General features: G+C 43.9%; 2 protein-coding genes across 5 annotated transcripts in view; one reads left to right on the top strand and one right to left on the bottom strand.

Moving 5' to 3' along the window:
* Positions 1-20,717, bottom strand: part of faf1 (Fas (TNFRSF6) associated factor 1) — a 76,878-nt gene extending 56,161 nt beyond the window's left edge. The window contains exons 1-6 of the mRNA XM_012821839.3: positions 20,335-20,717; positions 18,954-19,022; positions 13,284-13,330; positions 8,765-9,045; positions 6,827-6,918; positions 5,099-5,190 (exon numbers count right to left, since the gene is read on the bottom strand). Coding sequence (XP_012677293.1) covers positions 5,099-5,190; positions 6,827-6,918; positions 8,765-9,045; positions 13,284-13,330; positions 18,954-19,022; positions 20,335-20,394 — 641 coding nt within the window. The 5' untranslated portion in view covers positions 20,395-20,717. The remainder of the gene's footprint in view (positions 1-5,098; positions 5,191-6,826; positions 6,919-8,764; positions 9,046-13,283; positions 13,331-18,953; positions 19,023-20,334) is intronic.
* Positions 20,718-21,363: 646 nt separating this feature from the next.
* cdkn2c (cyclin-dependent kinase inhibitor 2C (p18, inhibits CDK4)) lies at positions 21,364-25,423 on the top strand. Of its 4 annotated transcripts, none has more exons than XM_031574626.2 (4): positions 21,364-21,750; positions 22,168-22,333; positions 22,539-23,104; positions 24,537-25,423. In XM_031574626.2, exons 3-4 carry the CDS (start codon positions 22,973-22,975, stop codon positions 24,903-24,905), a joined length of 501 nt encoding a protein of 166 aa, XP_031430486.1. In that variant the 5' UTR covers positions 21,364-21,750; positions 22,168-22,333; positions 22,539-22,972; the 3' UTR covers positions 24,906-25,423. The 4 variants fall into 4 exon arrangements, with proteins under 4 accessions (XP_031430486.1, XP_012677154.1, XP_031430484.1 ...); XM_012821700.3 differs by having other exon boundaries at positions 22,122-22,326; XM_031574624.2 differs by having other exon boundaries at positions 22,122-22,333.
* Positions 25,424-26,247: the final 824 nt, after the last annotated feature.

Here is a 26,247-nt window from a genome sequence, read left to right as displayed (position 1 = left end):
ACTTGCAAGATCACTCCTCGCGACCCCCCAGGACTCGAGTACTTGCTCATTTTTTCTCCCACCCCTACGGTATATTATAGATATATTGACAACCATTAAAAAGAGCATTTCCCTGTTTTTCCTTAGGGGCCTTGACTTCAGCAGGACTAGTAATCAAATGAATAGACAATAACATCTTCACAGATTTTTATTCTATCTACATCTAATCCCTTGTGTCCTAGGACCTAGGGCTTACGATACACAACTCTCCGAACCCTCCCTAGCACATCCCTTCCCCTGCCCTCCTGTCAGCGGCGACACAGTCTCACCACGCCACAGCGGGGAGCTTTCAGTTCCGTACCCTAGGCACAAACAAACAGCTGCTACACTACCCTCACACACTAACAGCTCACACTCACGCCAAACACCTCTGTTGATGTCACTGTGCACAGATCACATCCATCATCTGCAACACACACACACACACACACACACACACACACACACACACACACACACACACAGCCCTTTTCTGTCACATTCTCAAGCTCTCTGTCTCTCTCTTTCTCACTTTTATGTTTATCTCTCTTTTCCTCTCTCTCTGCCTCTCTCTGTCACTAGGCTTGAGGAGACAGCCGTGTAATGAGGGTGGCTGTGCCCCATCTCCCCCTCTGCGCTCCGGTGGGGTATCAGTGCTGTGCCCCATCTCCCCCTCTGCGCTCCGGTAGGGTATCAGTGCTGTGCCCCATCTCCCCCTCTGCGCTCCGGTGGGGTATCAGTGCTGTGCCCCATCTCCCCCTCTGCGCTCCGGTGGGGTATCAGTGCTGTGCTTTTGGAAAAGCTGCAGGGGGTTTTGACCAGGAGCAGCAGCTTGGTTGACAGGCGCAGCAGGGCGGCAGTCTGCACCTCCTCTGACGGGGGGTTATTTTTACCACTGACAGCGGAGACGGAGCTCTCACCCCCCCCCACGCCTCGTCGTCTGCCCAGGTGTGAATGTGCCAGCGGTCACTCTCACCTGTCCGCAAGCCCGACGGGGCGACACACACCACCTCGCTGGGTCAGCAGGACCAGTTTTGCACAAACAGAAGCCAAGATCCCCAGGGAACTAATGAGGTGACTAGCACTGGAGGGGACGGAGTGAGGGAGTGAAAGAGATAATGACTTCAAAAGAGTGTCACCATCACAGACACGGCCTGTGCGAAAGGTGAGGTTTTGACCCCTGCGGAGGGAGTGCAGCTGTTCCAGGCAGCAACCGAACGAAACCACAGCATCTCTTTCTCTGCATCTTGTCACGTCAGGGGAGCACACTACAGACAAATATAGGATACGATAAATATGGGAAATAAATAAAATAACGCCGCCACTCCCTGTTGTTCAAAACAGTAGCGACAGGTCAGGGATAGTGGGGCAGAAGAAGAGGGTGCTAAACTGATGAAAGGAGAGAGAGAGAGAGAGAGAGAGAGGGGGAGAGAGAGAGAGAGTGAGAGAGGGAGTGAGGGGGAGAGAGAGAGAGAGAGAGGGAGAGAGGGGGAGAGAGAGAGAGAGAGAGAGAGAGAGCGAGAGAGGGAGTGAGGGGGAGAGAGAGCAGGAGAGAGAGAGAGAGAGAGGGGAAGAGAGAGAGAGAGAGAGAGAGAGAGAGGGGGAGAGAGAGAGAGAGGGGGAGAGAGCGAGAGTGAGAGAGAGAGCGAGAGTGAGAGAGGGGGAGAGAGAGAAAGAGAGAGAGAGAGAGAGAGAGAGAGAGAGAGAGAGAGAGAGAGAGAGAGAGAGAGGGAGAGAGAGAGAATCTGATTAAAAAGTCACAGAGGAGACAGAAGAGTCCCCGGCGTGTTAACTTCTCCTCTCTGGCTCCTTCACACCACGGGGTGCAGTGTGTCCACACAGGCCCTCCATGATGACAGTCATTTACAGGGGCACACACACATGTGACTGAGTCGCCCCCCTGCTGGCTTACACTGCTGCCCTAATCAACACAGATAATTACACACACAGGCACACACACTCTTATCACTCTCACTCACTCACTCAGTCAAACAAGCATACACACGCACACACACACACACACACACACTTTCTCAACTGTTCAATCAAACAAATATACACACAAAATGGAAACACACAAACATTCTCACTCGTCCTGTCATGCATGTGAAGACACAAAAAGCCGAATAGAGAGACCCAGCCCCACACACACGCACACACACACAGACAGACACACACCTGCCTGATATCTGCTCCAGCTCCTTTTGGCATCAGATAAGAATTACAGGCTCATTTTCACATTTACACTCTCAACTCCGGGATGATGGAGCTAGTGTAAATAGCCAAACACACTCACACACACTCACACACACACAAAACATCCAAAGAGAGACAAATAAAACTATCATGACATGACAGTTGGACGATAATATAGCAGTGGCAGCTTTGTCAGTCGGACAACATCCCAACAGGACAGGACACCCCTCAGGCTGGAGGGCATTTCTCATTCGGTCATTAACTGCACATGCACAGTTATTCATCCTCGTGTCCACAGAGAAAAGGAACATTTGAAGGAAATGTTTATATTGTGCACTTTAAACGATGCACCTAAACCTTAACAATGTACTAGACTCAGATGGTACCACATTCTAGAGATATAAGAGTGTGTGTATTTCTGTGCTTGGAGATGGAGATACCCGTACTGCTGTCCAGAAATACTGTGACTGAGCCTCTAAAGTGGCTGATAGTCTTTCAGTAGTGCTCCAAGTAGTTCTCCAACAGACAGCATGTGGTCCCATAACTGGATATGTGGCGCCACCTGGTGTTCACTCCCCAGGCTACAATCAGCATTTTGCAGCGTGTTTAAGGACAAAAACTTGCTCGGGAAAGATCAATATTGATCAACTGCGTTGAAGGCAACACAAAGGGATTAAGTACACTGAGCTGCTCAAAGTATCTCCTTCAGTATGACCTCCATCATAGTGATACATGATGGTATACAGGGTACCAGGAGATCTAGAAGAGCATCACAAGGCCAGGCCATAGGCCATAGGCCGAGGCAAGCAGAGCAACTTCACAGTGACACAGAAGAAGCCTCTCCTAACTTGTGTGGTTCCCTTTTGGGTAGCGAGTGAATAATAATGACAGCAGAGACAGACTTAGTGAGGTTATGCTGGAAAAGGAGGCCAACTCCAAGGTCATTAGCTTGAATTAATACTAATAAAATGTCAGATACGCTTAAGTCTACTAAAGAGAAAAATCATTTGACATTTCATTTCAAGTTAAACTGCCAGACATCACGGCTGAGTGGCTGAAAGTGGGGGGTAAAGTAGCAGTCACCAGGACTGTGCAGCCGCATTCAGAGAGCTCTGCTGCCCTCTATATGTGGTTTCAAAAGTGTGTGTAGAGCCAGAGCCAGAACCTGACGAGACTGTGTGTGTGTGTGTGTGTGTGTGTGTGTGTGTGTGTGTGTGTGTGTGTGTGTGTGTGTGTGTGTGTACTCGAATGGGGACAAATGTAGGGGGGGACTGTATGTGTGTTAGAAAACACACATCCCCCTACTATGATGAAACACAATATTCTTAAATTCAGTTGAGACCCCAAGGCAATGTGTTTGTAGCAAGAACACTTTTAGTAAAATGTATATCAGTAAAAAATAACCATCATCAAAACACACATCCCCTACTATGAGTGACACAGCTGTGCATTCTCTAGTCATTTCTGCCTCATCACCACCCCCAGCTAAAGCTCGGCATGGGTAAAGATTAGCACAGTTATCTGCGTGTTATCACACACAAACACTTCTGAGGAACTTCAGCCCTCAGCTTCAATGCTGGGGATTTTGCAGGTAATGCACAGTCATGTATGTGAGAGCGGTGTGTGTGTGTGTGTGTGTGTGTGTGTGTGTGGACTGAGAGCAGTGTGTGTGTGTGTGTGTGTGTGTGTGTGTGTGTGTGTGTGTGTGTGTGGACTGACAGCGGTGTGTGTGTGTGTGTGTGGACTGAGAGCGGTGTGTGTGTGTGTGTGGACTGACAGCGGTGTGTGTGTGTGTGTGTGTGGACTGAGAGCGGGCTGTGTGTGTGTGTGTGTGGACTGAGAGTGGTGTGTGTGTGTTTGTGTGTGTGTGTGTGGACTGAGAGCGGTGTGTGTGTGTGTTTGTGGACTGAGAGCAGTGTGTGTGTGGACTGAGAGCAGTGTGTGTGTGTGTGTGTGTGTGTGTGTGTGTGTGTGTGTGTGTGTGTACTCGAATGGGGACAAATGTAGGGGGGGACTGTATGTGTGTTAGAAAACACACATCCCCCTACTATGATGAAACACAATATTCTTAAATTCAGTTGAGACCCCAAGGCAATGTGTTTGTAGCAAGAACACTTTTAGTAAAATGTATATCAGTAAAAAATAACCATCATCAAAACACACATCCCCTACTATGAGTGACACAGCTGTGCATTCTCTAGTCATTTCTGCCCCATCACCACCCCCAGCTAAAGCTCGGCATGGGTAAAGATTAGCACAGTTATCTGCGTGTTATCACACACAAACACTTCTGAGGAACTTCAGCCCTCAGCTTCAATGCTGGGGATTTTGCAGGTAATGCACAGTCATGTATGTGAGAGCGGTGTGTGTGTGTGTGTGTGTGTGTGTGTGTGTGTGTGTGGACTGAGAGCAGTGTGTGTGTGTGTGTGTGTGTGTGTGTGTGTGTGTGTGTGTGTGTGTGTGTGGACTGACAGCGGTGTGTGTGTGTGTGGACTGAGAGCGGTGTGTGTGTGTGTGTGGACTGACAGCGGTGTGTGTGTGTGTGTGTGTGGACTGAGAGCGGGCTGTGTGTGTGTGTGTGTGGACTGAGAGTGGTGTGTGTGTGTTTGTGTGTGTGTGTGTGGACTGAGAGCGGTGTGTGTGTGTGTGTTTGTGGACTGAGAGCAGTGTGTGTGTGGACTGAGAGCAGTGTGTGTGTGTGTGTGTGTGTGTGTGTGTGTGTGTGTTGACTGAGAGCGGTGTGTGTGTGAGTGTGTGTGTGGACTGAGAGCAGTGTGTGTGTGGACTGAGAGCAGAGTGTGTGTGTGTGTGTGTGTGTGTGTGTGTGTGTGTGTGTGTGTGTGTGTGTGTGTGCGTCTGTGTGTGGACGCGTGTCCTTTCTCACCTGTTCTGACTGGTGCTGGCAGAGGGGGCGATGTCTGGGGTCAGGACGTACAGGCTGTTGTTCTTGGGCAAATGTAAACTCCGCAGCACAGTCTGTCATGGAGAGAGGGACAGGAAGGATGAGACGAAGGGGGCAGAGAGAGAGAGAGAGAGAGAGAGAGAGAGAAAGAAAGGAGAGAGAGGGTAGGGGGGAGGGAGAAAGAGAAAGAGAGAGAGTGAGAGATAAGAGAAGAGAGAAGAAAGTCACACACAGAGCTAAAAGGCAGATAAGTCACTTTAGACCCACACATCAGCTGCCTGAGGAAGAGGGAATCAGGACCGCATCAGTTCCAGAGGTCCAGTTCCATATCTGGAGAGCGACTGGGTCCTGGTACTTCCCAGCAAGTAGTTTACTCAAGAGTGCACCCAGTTCTACTGTGGATGTGCGGATGTGCAGGGCCAGATTAGAGCCAGACCAGGACCAGTTTCTTATCCCACACTTCCCCCCTCTCCGGATACCTTAGTGGTACAGTCTGCGGTTCTTATCCCACATTTAGCCCCTATCCGGCTACCTTAAATGGTACAGTCCACGGGTCTTATCCAACACGTTTTCTGTCAAACAGCAAATTTCTCGTCATGGCCCTCTAGCTGGCCGTTCTGTGTGCACGCTCAAAATCCCTCAGGTGTCCGCACACAGTCCTGGCTCTGTAAACGAGAGACACAGTGGCTCGGACCAAGCCATACACCATTCCAGCCAATCAACACTCTGCTTCAGGAGCAGGGAAGGCTGGGGTGTAATATGATAGGCTGTTGAGCTCCAATATCAACCTTTCCTCAGAAGGGGACTCTACCATTAACTCTGAAAAACATCCTGTCCTGACACGGAGGATCTGAAATGACTGCAAAAAAAAGATGTACAGCATGGGGTGTAATGCACGTACGCCCTTAAGAAATGAAGCCAAAATTGGTCGGCCATACTGGCAAAATTAGAGCCAGAGTCTACACAGGCAGAGTCTGGCATTTTTTAATTCCCTTTGGTAGCTTCACTTTCGACTGAGCGTGCGCTATCCATGCTGCCAATTGTTGTTACAGTCATGGAGGTACTATATCAGAACCAGACCTGGATCACAGCTAGGCCAGAGGTACTATATCAGAACCAGACCTGGATCACAGCTAGGCCAGAGGTACTATATCAGAACCAGACCTGGATCACAGCTAGGCCAGAGGTACTATATCAGAACCAGACCAGAATCACAGCTAGGCCAGAGGTACTATATCAGAACCAGACCAGAATCACAGCTAGGCCAGAGGTACTATATCAGAACCAGACCAGAATCACAGCTAGGCCAGAGGTACTATATCAGAACCGGACCAGGATCACAGCTAGGCCAGAGGTACTATATCAGAACCAGACCAGGGCTGGATCACAGCTAGGCCAGAGGGGCGTTCAAATTCGGCAAACGCTTTTTCTTTAAACTTATTAATTTGAATGTTTTTGTGTGGACATTCTAAATTGTCCCTAGTCTGTTCGCTAAAAAACAAACTTCTCAAACCACTGAGCGTTTGCAAACTGTGTATTTGGGAACTGTGAACTGAAAGCAAACAAAACAAACAGTTTGAAAACGTTCACAAACGTATGCGCCTCTGTCTGCCATCTTGAACGCACCTCAGGACTAGTGCCCGTCCCACCCTTTGTTCCTGGATTGGGCCCTCTTTTAAAAAAAGCCCTCGGCAGGACGGGATTACTCACGCTGTCGGACACGTCTCCACTCTTCCAGCCCTTCAGCTGCATTTTGGCCATGGGCACGTGGAGCTCTGTCTCAAGGATCTGTTTGATTTCACCTTTGGGCACAGAAACACAGGATTAATAATATAATAATAATAATATATATAATACATTCCTGCACTTCTTTTTCCTCTTTTCTAGGTTGTTGTTTTTCTAATTCTCATGTAAAGTAGTATTTATTGTTACACCATGCTTTTTTATTGCTCTTAGCTTGACTGTTCTCTCCCTTGTACGTCGCTTTGGACAAAAGCGTCTGCTAAATGACTAAATGTAAATGTAAATGTAATATAATATAATACAATATTAACCAGCAGACATCCACCCCACTCCTATAGCAGCTCTAGACGTTTCATTTTAAATTTCAACATTAGATGGCGATAGGGGATTAATAAGTCCAGTGACATTAACTCAGGTTGAATCGCTCGCTAAAGATAGCTTGCTCTTTGTTTCCAGGAACACTATTGTTTGTGGTAGAGGTATGAGTATACTTATCTGATGAATCACGCCACATTTGAACGTATGAAACATAATATTGCTAAATTCAGTCGAGAACCCAAGGCAATTTGTTTGTAGCAAGACCAAAGAATGCATCACATTCACAGAAACATTCTAGTAAAATGTATATCAGTAATAAGCTGTGAAATCTCTTTATTTCTGTCACCATCACAGCCCATAGCTGGATTCTTAGAAGCCACAGTTCCATTAAAAAAATCTGTGGGCGTGACTTTCAGACCTAACAAACAGTTCTGAGGAACTCAGGCTCAATACTGGAACTGTTGCATGTGTGTGCAAGCGATTCACGTCATGAGTAAATGCACCCTCACTCACTCCCAAAGAACAAACACAAAATAAGGTCTTTAATATATGCTAAGGGAAAAATACTTTCACTCAAACACTCCCAAAGTGAGTAAATGCTTTAATTTACCTAACACACGCAAAACTACTAACACTGGCAGGAGGATGAATTTACATTTAAATGTAAATGCTTTAATGCAAAAGGAGGGCGGCACTATTGGGGGCATCCCATCTGTTAAACAACCAGCAAAGCCTCACATGTTGCTCTTCAGAGAACCCTGCTGTAGATTCTACTCCCTACCTAGAACTGTCAGTGGCAAAACAACAACAGACATGCTAATGATTCTCAGAAGCGTGGAGGAGACAGGCGCCGCCGGTGCTCGGCTATCAGGGTGCCTCGAAACCATGGCGGCGGGATTGTGACCCGTGGTGTACACACGGGACTTCCACCGCCAGGAAATGAACTCTGATGTGGTCGGGGTATAAAGCCACATATCGAGAATCGCTAACGGGCTTAGCAAAATATTTCATATCACTGCAGTAAACAGGTTGTATGCAGTACCTCAAGGCCAGGCTCAAGACAAAGGCATACTTATTTCTCTGTAAATAAGATCAAGACATCTGCACCTAGATATCGTAGAATGGGTTAGGCCTTTACGGTGTCGAAGCAGCAACCAGACACAAATTACCTTGCTATTGCTGAACATGTTTATGTGCACGCACGTGTGTGTGTGTGTGTGTGTGTGTGTGTGTGTGTGTGTGTGTGTGTGAGAGAGACAGAAAGTGAGTGTGTGTCTTCATTTGTTTTTTGTGAGCGCATGTATGTGTGTTTTTATATTCTCTGTGTCTGTGTGTGTGTGTGTGTGTGCGTCTGCTTGTGTGTCCTCACCCACTGAGCTGGCGTCTTCCAGCACCACCTCTACCATGCATTGTGTGTATGTGTGTGTGTCTGTGTGTCCTAGTGTGTGTGTGTGTGTGTGTGTGTGTGTGTGTGTGCGCTCGTGTCCAAGTGTGTGTGTGTGCCCAAGTGCGTGTGTGTGTGCGCCCAATCGCGTGTCTGTGCCCAAGTGAGTGTGTGTGTGCGTGTGTGTGCGTGTGTGTGCTCACCCACTGCGCTGGCGTCTTCCAGCACCACCTCTACGGTGCGTTGCCGGTAGTCCACCCGGAAGTGGAGCATGCGTGGCTGCCGCTCCACAATTTGCCGTGCGGGCAGCACTGGGCAGAAGGCCGAGGCCGGCGAGGAAGAGGAGGACGAGGAAGAGGCGGGGGCTGCCGGAGCTGCTCCTGCCCCGGCCGCCGCAGAGGCTGCCGCTGCCGCCGTCTCTGCAGAGGCTGCTTGACTGTGAGGGCCGAAGGGGCCCGTCTGGGAGCCCTCACTGGAGTAGTTACTACAGGAGAACAGAACAGAAGAGAATGGAGTAGTTACTACAGGAGAAGAGAAGAGAATGGAAAGCCTGTATTGACATTCTACAATAAATAAAAGAGTGTTTTTAGCTTTTTTTTAGAGCGCACATGAAGCAGTGTATTGATAGAAAAAGATCAAGTGTAATATGCAACATAAAGTGGACTTAGTATACTGCACTGGTAGTAGATATTTCACATTGAAACTGGAATTGAAATGTTGCATATGCACATTAAAATATTGCAGATGTACATTCAAATATTGCACTGTGGATGTGGGTGTTGATGGGCAGACAGTCAGTGATGGATTAGCTTCCTGTCAGTGTAATGACAAAATGACACATAATGACCTGTAATAACACATGATGACTCCAAACAATACAGAATTAACTTTATAACAGACAAGGCAATGTTTAAAAAGTTACTTTAAAGAACATACTGTTTCTTATAATACATGGCTTTTGTTTGTGTCAGGGGCTTCGCATGGAGATGAAAGCTTTGAAGGACACTCAGTAACATGAGGACAGAAAGAGAGAAGGACTTGTGGTTGAATGAATGGGACAGAGGCCGCATAAATCATCATAAGGCGAAAAAAAAAAAACAGCAACAACACAGGCGCCAGTGTGCCCAAACAAAGACAACCATTGACAAACACACACGGCGCTGGGGTCTCATGTTCGGAGCGCGCCGCGATCTGCACCCAAAACATTTGTTCCCCTGCAATAATGTGATGCCATCACATCAGAGTGTCAACGACGGCTCGTTGAATTTAACCACAACCACCTCGCCCAAAGTGCACGGAGGCTCAGCGTGTGCATGCACTTCCCCGGGCACAGACAGCTGAGCAAGGAAAAGATGTACGTTCACTATTGAATCATTAACAACCCACTTAGAAGTCCAAAAAGATGGGGTGAGGGAGAAACATAGAAAAAAAATGGAAGAGAGCAAGCGAAAGAGAGAGAGCGAGAGAGAAAAAACACACAAAGAGAGAGAGAAACAGAGGCAACACCCCATTCTGTGGCGGTGACAAGGCCGACTCGGCAGCAATGCAAACAGTTTTGGAGTCAGTGTACACAGGCTAATATGGGCCGAACCCAACAGACGAGCCCTCACTTTCACTCTCTCTCCCCCTTACCATTTCTTCTGCTAATGCTTCTCTCTCTCCCTCTCTCTCACTCACTTTCACGCTCTCTCTTTCTCCTTTCCATTTCTTCTGTTGATGTCTCTCTCTCTTTCTGTCTCTCTCTCTTTCTGTCTCTTTCTGTCTCTCTCTCTCTTTCTCTCTCTCTCTCTCTCTCTCTCTCTCTCTCTCTCTCTCTCTCTCACGGCTTCTCTCCCGCTCTCCACGTCTGACGGCTGAATTCCCCCAAGCCCCCGTCCCTGCGCGGACTGGAGCGGAGCGGCGCGGCGCGGCAGTAAATAATGTCTTTTCTCTCGGTGGGTCTGGACAAAGGGCCTCTCTTTTCCTCGGGGGGTCAGCACATATCGCGCTGGGAGAGGGAGCAGGGTGCCAGCACACCGCACAAAGCCCGTATTTATCCCACCTTATTATAATACCAAAAGGTTAAAGACGTTAGGCTCTGGGGGCATGCAGGAAATCGTTATCCAGGGGGAAAAAAACAACGAAGAGAAAAAAGAAAAAAAAAAAAAGAGAAAGAGAGAGTGAGAAAGAGACAGAGAGAAAGTGTGTGTGGGTGAGAGAGAGAGAGGGTGAGAGTGAGAGAGAGAGAAAGAGAGAGGGACAGAGAGAAAGAGAAAGAGGAAGAGGAAAAATGAGGGAGAGATGATAACACCAATCACGTTCATGCCCATTGCTTTGATCAGACGGCCTGAGATAGCTGGCACAGGCACTGACGATAGACAGAGGATGGCATGCTTTTAGAATGAGGAGGGCATTCACAGTTTAAATAGTTCCAAGAGTGTAGATTAATACACTGCACTGGGTGAAACGTGACGCTATTTAAATAGGGACATCCATTGACATCATTCCTACTATTACTGGTACAGAGATGTAATCATGTGATGTGACTTGTGAAGCATTTATGGTGTACGATACTGCTTACTTTCAGTGCTCCCACAGTAACCATTAGAGTTTCATTCAAACCACAAACAGATTAAACAGAAAAAGACTGGCTGTCATGTTCATATATCCTAATAACAAATAAATAATAGAGTTAAATTGTGAAGTTTCTGACCAAACAGATTTACTACTTAGCTCTATGTGCCTGTCAATGTCACCCTCCCTCCCCCCTTTTCCCCTTAAAACATGCAATTCCATTGTTTTCCATCTAGATGTCACTCTACCCTAGTGTACGGTCACATGAACCACAAGGGAAACCAGAGAAGCAGAGAGGAGGGGAGGGGATCGGAGCGAGAGAGCTGGAGAGGCGAGGCGAGGAGGCCTCCAGCTGGCTGCTGCCACCTCAATAGGGGCCCTTCACAGTAAGAGATGCCATCCTACGGGTGCAGGCCGGTGCCAGACGCTTGCGCTAAATGGGCTGGCTGGAGGTCACTGTGCCAAGGCCCATTCATAATTATGTGCCTTTAAGAAGAAAAAAAAAACCCACACACAAAAACAAAAACACAGAAAAAGAAAGACGAAGGAACGAAAAAAAAACAAGTCTTCACACACACACTGAAAAAAAAAAAAAAAAAAGAAGAAAATAAACCGTTGAACAGTCCTCGGGTTCTGAATATATTTGTTCTTGAGCTCAGAGTATTCATGAATGGTGACCGTTGGAGGAGAGAGAGAGAGAGAGAGAGCAAGGGAGAGCAAGAAAGAGAGAGAGCAAGAGAGGGAAGGAAAAAGAGAGTGAGCGAGAGAGAGAGAGAGAGAGAGAGAGAGAGATACGTACACAATGCCACACTGAGTTCTTTTACTCTGTAACAGTTTCAACTCCTCTTATTGTGGCTGGCTTCACAGGCCTGTGTTTCTACCCACAGTGCCGAGCTCTACTTGGCTGCCGTAGACGCAAGCCCACGGCGAGCGCCTGAGACCCGGTGCCGCCCCACAACGCCAGCTTTCCTTCACGACAGGCCACTGACCTCAGGGCCCCTGCATTGTGCCACAGCCTCAGCAAAAAACACACAGACCTCCAGGAAATAAGTGGGCGAGTTTTGACTCTGCAGCAGGCAAGGCCCGTAAGGCTTCAGATGCATGTGTGCATCTTTCAATTTGAGAAATCGATACACCAACACTTCTCCAGTGGCAGTTTCAGTTTTGTTTGTTTTTTTTTCATTCGTTTTCTTTCTCCCTTTTTCTCTCTGAAGAAGCGAGGAAACTGTGGTGACGGACATAAAATGCGATTTAAAAAGGGCACGTTATATATAGACTACAAGTTAGGGCTTGTGTTGTATTGGTGCATGTCTGTGGGATTTGTAAGCCTTACTTAACCAAAAAGAACAACATCTGTACATCTGGTCTAAAAAAAAAAAAAGGTTGTTCCCTTCAATTAGCAAGGGCATCAACAACCTGATTGTTTGATTTCCTGTTGCTCTCAGTCGAGATCTTTGGTGGAGTAATTACCCTCCACTTCCTCGGGGAAATGAGCAGAGAAAACATTAATTTTGTGCTCTGATGATCACGCCCCATGATTGCTTCCTAAACTGCTGCTCGATCTGGTCCCTTCCGACATCAAACATCTCCGACGAGAAAGTGCTTCTGTCATCCAGACGTCCCAAGGCACAGGCCTGAGAGATGGTTGCGTGTTAAAAACACAAAACTATTTCACTGCTTTTTAGAGCCCCATTTCGACAAAAATGGACTCCGTCTGCTACAGCTGGACATTATTATGACAGAAAAGGCCGTTTGCTGGCGTAATGAAAACGAATGTTTTTCTAAGCAGAGACCCTTTTTTTCTTTTAATCACACACGAAAAAAAACAAATTCAAAACCCTGAACTGACACTTTATTTTGCCTTCATCTGGCCTTTTTTTCAGACTCCTAATTTAGTTGCGATGTGACTATTTCTTCAGGGTGTAATGGCACTCTGGTGGCTAGCTTCGGATCGGCCCAGCTCAGGTAACGTGCGAGACGGCCGAGGGGCGCTCACCTTCCCTCACAAAAACACACACACTGGCACACGTGTCCATGCCAGAAAACTGCAGCTTCCACGGTACGCTCTCAGGGGGTATTAGTCCCCACAAGACTGAGAACCAAATCTGGCAAACGCAACAGGGGGTGCAGTGAGGGTGCAGCATTACTGCGTGTTTATGCAAAGATTACCTTTGTAAGATCCCATTTTCCTGTGGTATAACCCCGTTGATGGCAGCCTGTGGAAAGAGAAGCAGAAATGGGTTGGGAGGACGGTTAGAAAGACTGAGAGAAACACACAAAGCGCCAGAGAGGTGTAACGATTTAGCCTCCATACAGCCGTTTGTTTCACTGGGAACCAGCCAGGACCATATAATGCAACAAATGCAGATAGAGGGAGAAAAACACGACAGCACTGCTTTAGTTTGGCGTCTAGTTTCTGAAGGCCACTATACACTTGCTGTTTAACAAACTCATCACCTCGGCCACGAACAAAGAAAAACGTCCTTGTGCGCTTAAGCGTACTGAAGCCTGGGCCTAAAGATTGTCTCCTTCTCTTGAACGCTCTCAAAGAAGCAGTGAAAGAAAAAGAAAAGACTACAGAGGATGATTGGAAGAGACTCTACATCATGGTGGCTGGGGAACATGGGGCAGACTTTTACACAGACACCAGTCCAAGAGGCATGTTTTAAACTAGGTAGAGTTTTTGTCACTTAAATATGCAAGCTGAAACTTTGCCTTGGACACTTCTCACAGGTTTTGCACTGCCATTCCTGACCAGCGTCCTGGCACAGACAGTAGACCTACACACTTTTGAACAGAAACAAAGGCTTGTCTCAGAGATCGTTATTGGCACAACCTTTTTTTAACCCTGATGTGAGGTTCAACGTTAGCCAAGGAGATAAAAGAATGTTCCAGAACATTTGAATGATTTGGAACCTTAATTCCATAAACAAACAAAGCCATAATTATTTGAGGCTGCCTTGACGAGAGCGATCACAGAACTCAATGAGATTAGCCTAGTTATTGCAAACTACTGAAAGGGTTTTACAGCTGTACTCTGATACAAATTACACTACTGGTCATGTCATCTCTTACTATTCAGAACCAGGCCTCTGGAAAGCCCCCTCCTAACCTGAACCCTGGAATAAAGAGAAGGTTCCAGAGGATCTGGTGTGCTGCATTCCACACAATTCTGCTCTTAAAAGCAAGCCTAAAAGAGATGTATTTGTTTGCCTGTGTGGAAAACTCCAGCCCATCGCTACCCATTTCCACTTGAAACAGGGTTGTAGGCCACAGCTGGCATAATCCTATCATCTGCGGACATCAGAAAAAGCAGGTGGAGGTTGAGGGGAATAACAGGCATTTCTTTTGCTAAGTACTCAGATGGATGGAGATTTGCTCAGGTGCAGGCACCTCCTAACTACAGGGAGCGAGGGGGTAGGTTGGGGAGGGGAGGGATAGGCTGACGTCCACATACTTTGCCCAGTCCCTTCTAAACACATAGGGACCCTTTTGTTTATGGCGCTCAACCCCCCAGCACAGCAGAAGAACAGCAAGTCATCACATTTACAGGTGTGTCTGACCGCTGCACATGCAGGGCTTGCTTGCTTTGAATGGCTGCCAGCAAGAGAACAGCTCAAAGCTAAATTTAGTACATCCTCTCTTTCTCTCTCCTTTCACTCCCTCTCTCTCCTTTCTCCCTCTCTCTCTCTCTCTTCCTCTCTCCTTTCTGTTTTTCTCTCTCTCTCGAAGATAAAGACCTACTCTGTAGGAAAACATGGGAGAACTGGGTGCAAAACAACCTTCTTACACACCCTACTCAGAGTCACTTGGAAAGCAATCTGGCAGAAAATGTTACATACATATACATCCACTCATAACTGGATCTGAGAACGCAAGTGATGCCATTAACTAGGATCCCCACTTACTTCCCCATTGATACTCAGAAAATGTACCATGAGTTCTACAACTCCTTCTAACGTTTCCATGAATTCTGTTCATGAACTGTTCAATGGGAACACATTCAGTGAGAAATGAATGCCCTTTTCTATCCACATTGTTCATTAGTAAGTCATTTAAGTATGAAGTTTAATGTCAAAGTCTAATATCAAAACGGTCATGACCCCATTCTGGTCAGCACTATAGAGCTGGAAACAAGTGCAAAAAATGCTGACACAGAGGAACAAGTTCTTCACCGTTAGGACACAGACATTTTCATTGCATCTATGGTATTCAATCATGACGATTAAAAATGTTTTTCAAATATGAACTACATGATACACCTTTAAGGTACTGCGCTTGATTTCCAAACCTGACTATCCAGCTGACAGCCAGCACCAACACTTGCATCCTCCATATAATTTCACTTGATGTTGGTTCTACATGAAATCTTTCAACTCAACCCTAGAGACACACTTCCTCTCACAATCTCCCCCCCCCCCCCCGCCACACACACACACACACTGTGTACTACAACACTAGACATAAAGGGTAAAATACAGACTGTTTGTTATCTGACTGTTCATTTAAATTCTGGCCTGCGTTGTATGGCAACTTAGCCAGAGAGTTCTGACAAAAAAAAACTGAAACGCTACTCGAGTCAAATCTATTGATAATAGCTTAATTTGTGTTTTCCGTAAGTGAGTATACAGTCCTGTGATTCACACAGCGAACAGCCTTAACACTCATGTCACCACACTGGGATGCAAAATATAGATTTTCATCTTAGAAAAATGATTTGAATTGTCTGTCTCTTAAATCTGATCCCATTAAGCTGACCTGCCATATGTAGGCTTAGGGCGAGGGGGCGCAAGGAGAGGCACAAAGACATTCCAGTTTCTTGATTCCATGATTTCAACGGAATTTCTTTACGATGCTTCACATTCTATTTCTTTAGCGCATACATTGTGCATAACATTTCAGAAACAAAGCTTTGATGTTATATGCCACTTCATCTGGCCTCCTGAGGGTGGTATAAAGTTATGCATAGTCCGTCATACTCAAGGCCACTGCTTCATGTCCCATTCGTTTGGCATCAGGTACACGATTACATGAATTGACAACCGTGATGAAGTTAGCTTGATATGGTCATTCACTTGTCAATGACATTCACAACATAGCTTGATCTATAACAGTTAAATTAACTAATTGCACATTATTTTATTCTGCATTGCATTCAGTTGTGAAATTGCAAATAGTGTTCGAACACGACATAAAATGTAAAGGGAAACTTCTGGATTTTTCAACATGGGCCCTATTTTTCGATCTTTTTGGGTTCAAACTTCTACTATGGACAATTAACAATCAGAATCAGTCCAGTATTGAGTTACACTGTTATAACTGGCATTCGCAAAACAGCTATACAATCCAATCCCACTGGGCAAGCATCTTCGTCAAAGTAAACCGCTTGTTTTTGCCACGGACAGGCTCATGTTATTAGAAGTGTCTGTGGTGGAAAATATGTGAAAGAAAAACTCAATAGTATCAGCAGTATAATCACCAGTATGGGTAGAACATTACCAATCAGTATAATCACAAGGATATTCATAATAATAAGCTGTTAAAACTACTGTACTATTACAACATGAGTTACATTACTGATAGGACTTGCGTGTGTGTGCTTAAACATAGAATGCAGCAGTCCTAAGCACATTGGCTGGGGAGCCCACCCAAAGACTGTGGGGGATCTTCTACGTGCCAGCCTGTAGCCCCGAGTTTCCCTCTTCCCCTGTATCACCGTGCCAAACAGGGCTCAAAGCCAGGGGTGATTTAGAGCACCTTTGATAAGGCTTAGCCATGAGGCGCCCACGAGCGCCCACGATAACGGTCCAACTAAGAATGGCGTCCGGTATTATGAGATCCAGTGTTTTCGGGCCTTCAAAAATCCACTTAAAAGACCATAAACAACCCAGGGAGGGGGGGGGGGGGGAGTACGAGATTTATGGTGACATCAGATGTAAACCATGGTAAAACTCGGTGATATCAGTGTTGTCTAGAGACAAGCTCAGGTTTATGCTTTTGGTACTGCACTGACTAAACCTTTTTGCTTCACACTCTGCCGGATTGTTGGACTTATTGAGAACTTTTACCTGAATCATCAAGAACTAAGAGTTTTAATCAGATCAGAAAACGGAGTATTTGTCCTATCACAAATCTACAAATCAGACAAGACGGTCTCACAACATGGAAAGGATCCCTACAGCGACAGACCTGCGTCTGTTTGCCTCAATATCTAAAGAAACTGTAGAAAATGATAGCCACTTTGGCTGGTAGGCCAAAGAGTTACATTTGTGGCCTGCCTGCATTTTCATATGCAAGGCTCACAGAATGCCATTTAAATGCAGACGACCTTTTTGATATTCTACTAACTTTGTAGAACATGGTTTTCTGTATAGGATAAATAGCTTCAGTGAGGAGTCAAAAAAAAAAAAAGGAAAAACTTTCCTGTGGGCATCAGGACTGTCTCATGTACCCATACCCAACCATGAGCAAGTATACATCTTTAAATGATTCAATGTTTTAATGACATTGGTATCTCGACAGCCAAATATAGTGCTGAATATAGTGCAAACCGCAAATTCTCTTTTCTGAAGGAAACTCGATGGTCTTGCACCATCATGATGCAAACTAATATTAGTTCCCATGACCATCTCATCGTCAGATTCTAGACAGGGCACTGCATCTCACGGCAGCTCTGATAAAGTTGCAATACTGGGCAAGAGGAGGCGGGCCATCTGCAGGCTTGGTCTATGCATTTCAGCCCTAAAATACTCTCAAAACCACCACCCAAAATCAATGGTTTCAGTAAGTGTGTCTTCTGATCCAAAACACAGACTGAGCCACTACATTTTTGAACCTATAGCAGAACACATAACCAAAAAATATTAAAATACTATTAAAAAAAATTATGATTTTTTTTTTCAACACTCATATAGATCATCTGTCTGATGTCTGATTTTTATCTCTCATTAATTGTTTGCTGCTATATGTGGACTTTAAGTGGGGTTTAAAGAGAAACCACATTTCTTTTTTTGAAAAAATATAAAAAAAATTAAAATGACCACAAATCGGAGAAACTAAATAGGCTATTTCTTGAGTATCTTTATTTCTGTTTTTACTACATTTAATTTTTACTTTATATGAACAGTATTCTTTATCTAAAAGGGGGCTTAAACACCCCTACAGTAACAGCAATCATTATTATCAGAGTGACACCCAATGGGATCTGTGATACCAACCAACCAAATGATTCTTTGAATCTTGATATCTTCTTTGGGCACATTTACATGAATCATCAAATTTGGAGCTGATTCACTGTAGGTTATGTTGAGATGAGGCAGGCACAAGGCACAACATGACAGCATCAAGCACCGGGCCCACTTCATTGAATAATCTTTTGATTGATGTTTTGTATTTGTATCCCCACTGACTTTCCACTTACTGATGAATACTCATCACTACGTCCATGTGCAAGAGATGGCGGGGATAACATCCAAGCAACATTATTTTACTTTGTAGGTAGAACTAAGACAAATGACAATGAGCGCGTCTTAAAAATAAACTAAGAAAGAAAACAGAATGCACTGAAGCAATCCCGATATTTAAACATGAGAGATCATACTGTGATTAAATCAACTCTTAAAAGCTTACTTTAACAAAACCACAGCCACTACTAGCTGATGCTTTAAAGACAGGATCAAAACCTATTTTGGACTGACTGGGCTGGTTGAACTTGTCTGTCAACCAAGTTTTCATTTCTCAGGTAGGTGTAAAATTGATTATACAGCTTTATATGTTAGGAAAGTCTCTCATACTGTCTAGTTTACTTTTTTTTTTCCAAAAGAAGAAAGAGACACTTACCACCAAATCCCAGTTGTTCAGCTCTAAAAGAGTAATTGCTTCCGCAATGTTGTCAATACCAGTGCAAGCCTGTAACAAAACAATGAACACATATCATATGGTAAGTCTGACCCTGTGAGTTTATGGCATTGAGTTAAGACTATCCAAAAGACAAGTTTAGAACTTTATCAACATGGCACCGGTATCTTCTTACTTAGACAGACATTACTCGGCTTCAGTTCATTGTGGTTGTAAAATACAGTACATTGTGGTTCTAGAATAACCCACAGTCATGTCTGCGATAGTCTACCTCAATGTGTTTACATCTACATACATCACACAATAGAAAAGGCTAACGCATCCACTGTGTCTGTTATAATCACCAAAGCAGAATGTACTCATAACAACCAATGAATTGCATAACAGTACGCCGTACACAGGGCGACAGCCGGGTTGTTTTCCATTTGACAAAGTGTCACAGTACTTAGGATTTTGGCCTTGTTTTTCCACAAGCATAGCCAGCTAGCTTAATTTGAGCCTTGATCAACGCTAATATTAGCTAGCTAACAGTACATGTTGACAGTTGCAACCTAGAGTCAGACAGCTTGAAAAATCTGCCCAGATGATTCAACCTAGAAAACTCATCTAACGTCACAATAACTTTAAGCATTTGAAAACCTAGGATGTAAACAAATCCGACGGGCAGGACCCTGTCAGCTAACATTAGCTAACTAACTAGCTGCGAACACTAAACTGTCCTGTCATTCTCTTGCCTCAATAAATCACCTTTCGATAACATTAGCAGCTAAATCCCCTTAGCATACGGTTCCTGAAATACAGTTCCACAATATTTAAGTGCTTAAAGACTAGCCATATTGTTGTTTCCATGTATGGATAGTCGGATAAATAGATTATTCAATAGTCATACTGTTAAGGGTAAGGTTGGCTGGATTTCTTACTCTAGGAACTGAATAAATGGCTAACCTGGTGGCTAGCGCGCTAACAAATATTGCCAATCTGGGAGACTAGCTAGCAGTTAGCTGCCCTGGGACTTGGTAACTTAATTAACAAAGAATTCTTTCTACCTTAAAGAGCGACCTAAGATATCTAAACCTATCACAGTATTCCATTACTTGCTGGCTTTGGAATGAGTAAACATTAACGTTTGTTTAGTTATACATCAAGTGGCATTACTTGAGATGCTGTTAGCAAACTATCTAGCTCCCAAACGTCCTGCCATCACTGTGCATCTGTTAGTTAGCAATCTTGTTCGCCATCCAGGGAGCTTGCGCAACATCATTGTTGACATTCACAGGGCTAAACAAATCTCACATAAGACTTATGACAAACATAACAGTTTGTTAAACTATGTCACCGATAACGGTTATAAAAAATAACCTACCTGAAAGTCAGCCAGAATCATCTCTCTATCCATGTTGCTACCGCTATCGGAGGCCATCATTGCAATGACTACCAAACGCTAGCTAGCTTTGCCACTGGTCTAGCTATCGTTTTGACTCAATAGCTAGCTAATGCTAACTAGCAATCTGTTATCTGTCTCACACACAAACACGCACGCACGCACGCCAAGTGACTAGGGATTCATGTAAAATTGTATTGTCATTAAATGACAAAACAGCAGAGCCCAATAACTGTCAAGGTGCGGCTGCTGAGATGCAAAATCCGCACTTTCGGGCCGTGTTCTGATTCTGATAGATCTCTGTTCAGTGTAATCGTCACTTTTTTTCTTGTATCTATGTTCTAGGCAATCCGGTTGCTTTACGGCAATTTCAATGTGTTGTCGTAAAATAAATGTAGTCGGCTAATATCTTAAAGGGAAACGACAGTAGCTACACAGTCGTTTAGATACAAATGGATCCATCTATTAATTTTAATATTTAGCACAGGGTAAATGAATACATTACAGACAACACTGTTAAAGAGCAGCGTGTACTCGCCCATTCATTCTGAAAATTACCCATAGCCTAGGCCTACAGGCTTTTTTATCCCAGGCTACATGTTTTTATTAAATAACCCACGTGGGGAAAAGCGGTCTTTGAAGTTTAACTCAACTCTGAAAAAAACTAGTTGGCTATGTCATGTGGATACACATAGCCCCTATGAAATTAGCAGTTTCTCTTTCTGTCCCTAGAGGGCAGTGGCTCACTTCAAACAAAATGCAATCTGTGCAGGGAAACGCTGGTAGTCACAGCCCAGACTGCTCCATCAACGTGTCTTCTTCATTGAATTCGGGAAGGAAAACGCAGGCTATTGTAATGGCGACGTGACCCTTAGATTCAAACAATCGCACTACTCTAAGCAAGTAGCTTAATTGTTTTCTTGTCAGCGGATCAAAAGTTGTTACATGTAACGACATTGTTGCAAACGTATGAGGCAAAGTCGGCGTGTCTGGATACGGTACATTGTTTCATTTCATGTACAAGGGAGTCAGCAACGACGTTCTAGACTTTTGAGTCAGACTAAAACGAGAAAACAGCCTCTTGATTTCAGGCTGCATAGACTGATATATAATTGATAAATATCCCGCACTACAGTAGCCTACACAGTTCGGCGCAGATTCACCGCCTTCATGCCCAACGTTTCAGCCCCGCCTCTCGTCTGTTAGTGGAGTGGGCGGAAGTCTAGCAACTTCATTTCAAAAATGAGTGATGTCAAATAGCCTAACTGCAATGGACTTTGTTAAAGAAGTCAGCTGCAACCGTACCACCAATCAGATGAACGAACGCATCCAAAAGACATGTTGCGAAGATATATGGGAGATTTGTAATCTATAGCCTACGTAAACTACTATGACCAGGTAGGCTATGTTACATTTCAAATTATATCGCTTGTGTTCAGTAGCATATAAAGCGTGCGTTATGTTACCCAGCGTGGTGTAGAATCTACGATGTGTCCATAAAGCAGGATTATGTCCAATAACTGCAAGCAACTTGATTGCCTCAATCCAGAAAAAAAACTTTGACCGAATTCGGATCGCTATGTGGTTGAGGAACACGAATTCGAACGGATTGTTATTCTGTAGGCTATGTCACCTCTAAGAGTTGATATAAACTGTAGTTATTCTGAATAACTGTAGCCTGACCACTGCATTGTAAAACAAGATGATATGTCTTTTCAGTTAAAATGGGCGGGAAACAATCATCATATTTAAAATATCATACTCTACAGAATGATCCACTCCTTGTCTCTATCCGTTTTCAACCCATGACTGAAGGCACCAACAGACGGCTCCGAAATGACATTGCACGCTGAGCGCTGAAGACGCCCAAGGAAAAAACGACCCCAGCTACCGGAGGGGACTAGACCTGAGTGACAGTAGGCTAGTTTTGATATTCGTGAAGACTAGATGCACCTGCATGCAGTTTCTTGAGAGGTAAAAGGTAAAATAACATCAGCGTGATTCTATTGTCATTTTAACTAACTCTATTCTGAGTTAAACATTTAGCGCTTTTTGTTTGTGTAGGCTACGATTCGAACCAAGCATTTTCATAACTGAACTATGACTTTGAACATAAACGTTAACCATTTTCAACACATGCCACTCTTTCAGACATGGTAGTTAATACTGCATTTGTTATTTTTCAGGGTTTTGCAGTTATGGATTGCACGTCATTATTTGGTCTAGATGCGCATCGTTGACGACATAAGCTGATGAGATGCACGATAGAGCTGTGTCATTTGGATGAACCTATTATGGGAGTTTCCACTGCGTGATGTTGAGGACCTATATAGTTCATTTTGGATGGGCCTGTTATTACCTATGGATAAAAAAAGAAATTTTCAAGAAAGGTGATGATCGTGTGCTTGGATGGATATGGCGTGACATCCTTGTTTTATCGGATTGTTAGGGGGATGGCATTAAAAACGAGGGGCGGACCCCTGGCAACGTTTCAGCTTTTTTCGGTGTAACAGACTATTTACTACCGTTTCATTGCGCTTCGCCTAATCATCACGACTCGCCATCAAAGCCGAGATTAGTTTTTTCTGTTACTGTTTTTCTGTTTTTTACACACTGGAAAATGGCTGGACGCACACAGGCAGATAAACTGACCACTGCATCTGCAAGAGGGGATTTAAGAGAAGTTGAGATGATATTGCAAAACGGAGCAGATACCAACGAAAGGAATATGTTGAACAGAACAGCCATACAGGTTTGAACTTCATTTCTGTTCTGTCTTATTCTGCATAGACCGGTGAACTTGGCACGATGACCTAAATGCTGCGGCAATTTCCAGTGACGTTTACCTCAAATCATTTAAGTCTACTAATCTGTAAACCTCATATCAAGTAAATTCTGATACATGTGGCAATTAATTGCTCACACTGTCTGCATGTCATTACATGAGATGAGGAGTTGTCTGCAGGTCACTATATTCTTGTTTTAGTCGTGTTCAGTTACCTCGTCAACCTGTGGTTTTAAGCATGATCTCCTCTTAAAATGATCTGTCTCCTCTCTCTCTCTCAAGAACACGAGGTGACATAAAACAAGCCCAAGGCAACAGTTAAGCTATAAATTATTTCCCTAATGTTTAGATGTAACTTGTAACATGCCATTATTTTACGAGCTTATTATGGTCTTTCAATAAAAAATACATACAAATTGTTGCCATGTTGAAATTCAAACCAACAATTATTCTTACAAACTGTATCTAATTTGTAGGGCCCAGACTGGTGAACCATATAATGCTGTCAATTTAACAAAAATGGACTGATTCACTGTAGCCTCAGTTAACAATTTCAACATCTGCACGCTTATTTGGCACCTTTGTCAGAAAATTAGTCTGAATGTCGATATGTATTTTAATGTATTTATTGTTGCATTTATATTAAGGTTAAACGTAGCCTAAATTTGGTCTGCTTGTTACTATATTCTTATTTAAGTCAGTGTTCAGTTACTCGTCAAGTGAACATCAATGTGTTTTTAGGCGTGGTCTCTTCTTAAAATCATCTATTTCTCATGTCTCTTTCAAGAACATGAGGTGACATAAAACAAGCCTAAGGTAACAGTTAAGCTATATACTATGTCCTAATGTTTAGATATAACTTGTCCATGTAAACATGGCATTATTTATATGCCACAATTATGCTAAATTAATAGGTTATGACATTATGTCATTGGTTTCAGAATAATGATTCGTCCTCGTATGGGGAATTCCTAATTTTAGCCTAAATTGCCTCTTTCGAGAGCAGTGTGTAGTCTGCATGCCTACAGATAAAATTATTTTTTTAAAGTTTAGGCATTAAAGTGCCGTGGATAATGTTCTCACATGTTAATACACAATATAGTAGAATTATGGCTAATTTAGAAAATGTGAGGGAAGGCACATAAATAGATTTCGTTGTTACCACTGCACCGTAACTCGTATTACTGATCAAATCTTCACCATAGTATGGAGCCACTTCCATGTGTCTATAGTTACAAACTGCTGTACTGCACTTGCTAGAACGTTTTCATAATTTGATGTTCAAAGTTGTTGAACAATTAACTGCATAATTGTAAGACCAGACGAAAGCAAAATTGTTTCAACTGCCTTATATATACACATGTATAATATTTTCACTCCTCTTCGTTGTGTTCAACAGGTAATGAAACTGGGAAATCCAGATATTGCAGAAGCGTTACTGAGAGCAAACGCGGATCCAAATGTGCGTGACCCTGTGTTAGGACTGACCGTCGCTCACGATGCCTCCAGGGATGGGTTTTTAGACACGCTGAACGTGCTGGTTCATCATGGCGCCGACGTCAATTTAATCGATTTCGGCGGAAACCTGCCACTGCACCTTGCTGCAAGAGAGGGCCACCTGGACGTTGTTCAGTTTCTTACCCAGCACACCTCTGATCCCTCTCAGCTGAACGGGACAGGCCAGACCCCGTGCGACTTGGCCAAGATGCACAATAGAAGTTCAACCGTACAGTGGCTAGAAACCTATGTGCTTTCACAACAAAACTAATGTGGACTGCTCTTTTCATTGTGAGACAGGGGTAGCGTGTCAACAAGATTATTTAGGAAAAGCTAACTACCTCTTTTTAAATTCAGACAGGCGCAGTTAAAATTGGTAACATAAACACAGCGGTGTTTTCTTCCATACTATTATCTGTTGATTTCGTTGTAGGTCTTCACTGCATTTTGAAACAATATTGAGGAATTCACTCTACACAAATAGGCCCGATCAAATGGCCATCAGCCTGGTTGAATTGTCCAAACTTTTTTTTCTGCAGAGGACTGCACGTTGACAAATATGGTTATATAATCATTACACCGTATACAACAGATAATAGAAATGAACAATACAAATTCCATGAAATGTGAAATATTCGATGTTGATTGTTTACCAAAGACTGTATTACTGAAATATTCTATTTCAGAAGAAAAAATGATGCCGTAATGTAGCCAAGTGCTGTATGTGTTGTATTGCACTAACTGAAACAAATCTGTGTCTTTGCTTTGTCAATAAAGTAGATAAAGTAATAAATGTTTAGCAGAGATTATTTCGACATTTATTCTCATGAAATCTATACCAACGTAAGAAAAAACACAAAAATGTATTGCTAAAACAGGGGAAACGTCTGAGGTGGTGGAGTATGTCAAGGAAAAGGTCAGCCTGTTCATGCTTGCTGATGACCTAGGAATATGGCTACGTTCTTTACAGGAAAACATAACACTGAAGATATATCTATCAGTTTGCCATTGTAGCTTGGAGCATTTTAACCACTCTATGCAACCGTGCTACAACTTCATTCATTGTAAACAACAGTTGGTAGGTGACGAGAGGCAAGTGGTCTATTTTATCGAGTCCCAGGGGAGAAACGTTTTCATTGATTAATCGTTGAAACAAGTGTGAAATAGAGCCGACGACAGGGAACTGGAGACATATACATCAGCTTGTGCGGCGGAGCAAAGAATAAGACCGTTACGCCAGTGGGAGGAATGATATCCTACTTTTGCTGCCAATCTTTCAAATTCTGGCGCTTTCGGTCCACAACGCGCTAAAATTCAGACGTATCGTTAACAAAAACAGAATAATGGTGAAAAACGAGACAATATTTTAATATGGCAACTATACTTTTCCATCTCGCACAAGAATAACGTAGAAGAAATATCACAAGGGGCATGAATGGACATGTTCTTCCTGGTTCGATATTCAGCAACTGAATTACTGAGACGTCTTTATTATATCGTGAGTTTTTAATGATTCTTCTGCTTTATCAATGGCCATTAGTAAAACGAATATTTTGAAACGTAATCATTCATCAGTCTCTTCTTCTTATCACTCATGTTGGAGTAAAATGAAC

This window comes from Clupea harengus, chromosome 10, assembly GCF_900700415.2.
Source record: "Clupea harengus chromosome 10, Ch_v2.0.2, whole genome shotgun sequence".
Lineage (NCBI taxonomy): Eukaryota > Metazoa > Chordata > Actinopteri > Clupeiformes > Clupeidae > Clupea > Clupea harengus.
Note: the sequence above shows the minus strand (reverse complement) of the source record. Positions and strands in the feature narration are given on the sequence as shown.

Coding starts and splice junctions, on each gene's coding strand:
- cdkn2c (XM_031574626.2), top strand. CDS start 22,973: ATGGCTGGACGCACACAGGCAGATAAACTGACCACTGCATCTGCAAGA. Junction 23,105..24,536: donor TGAACAGAACAGCCATACAG/GTTTGAACTTCA, acceptor TGTGTTCAACAG/GTAATGAAACTGGGAAATCC.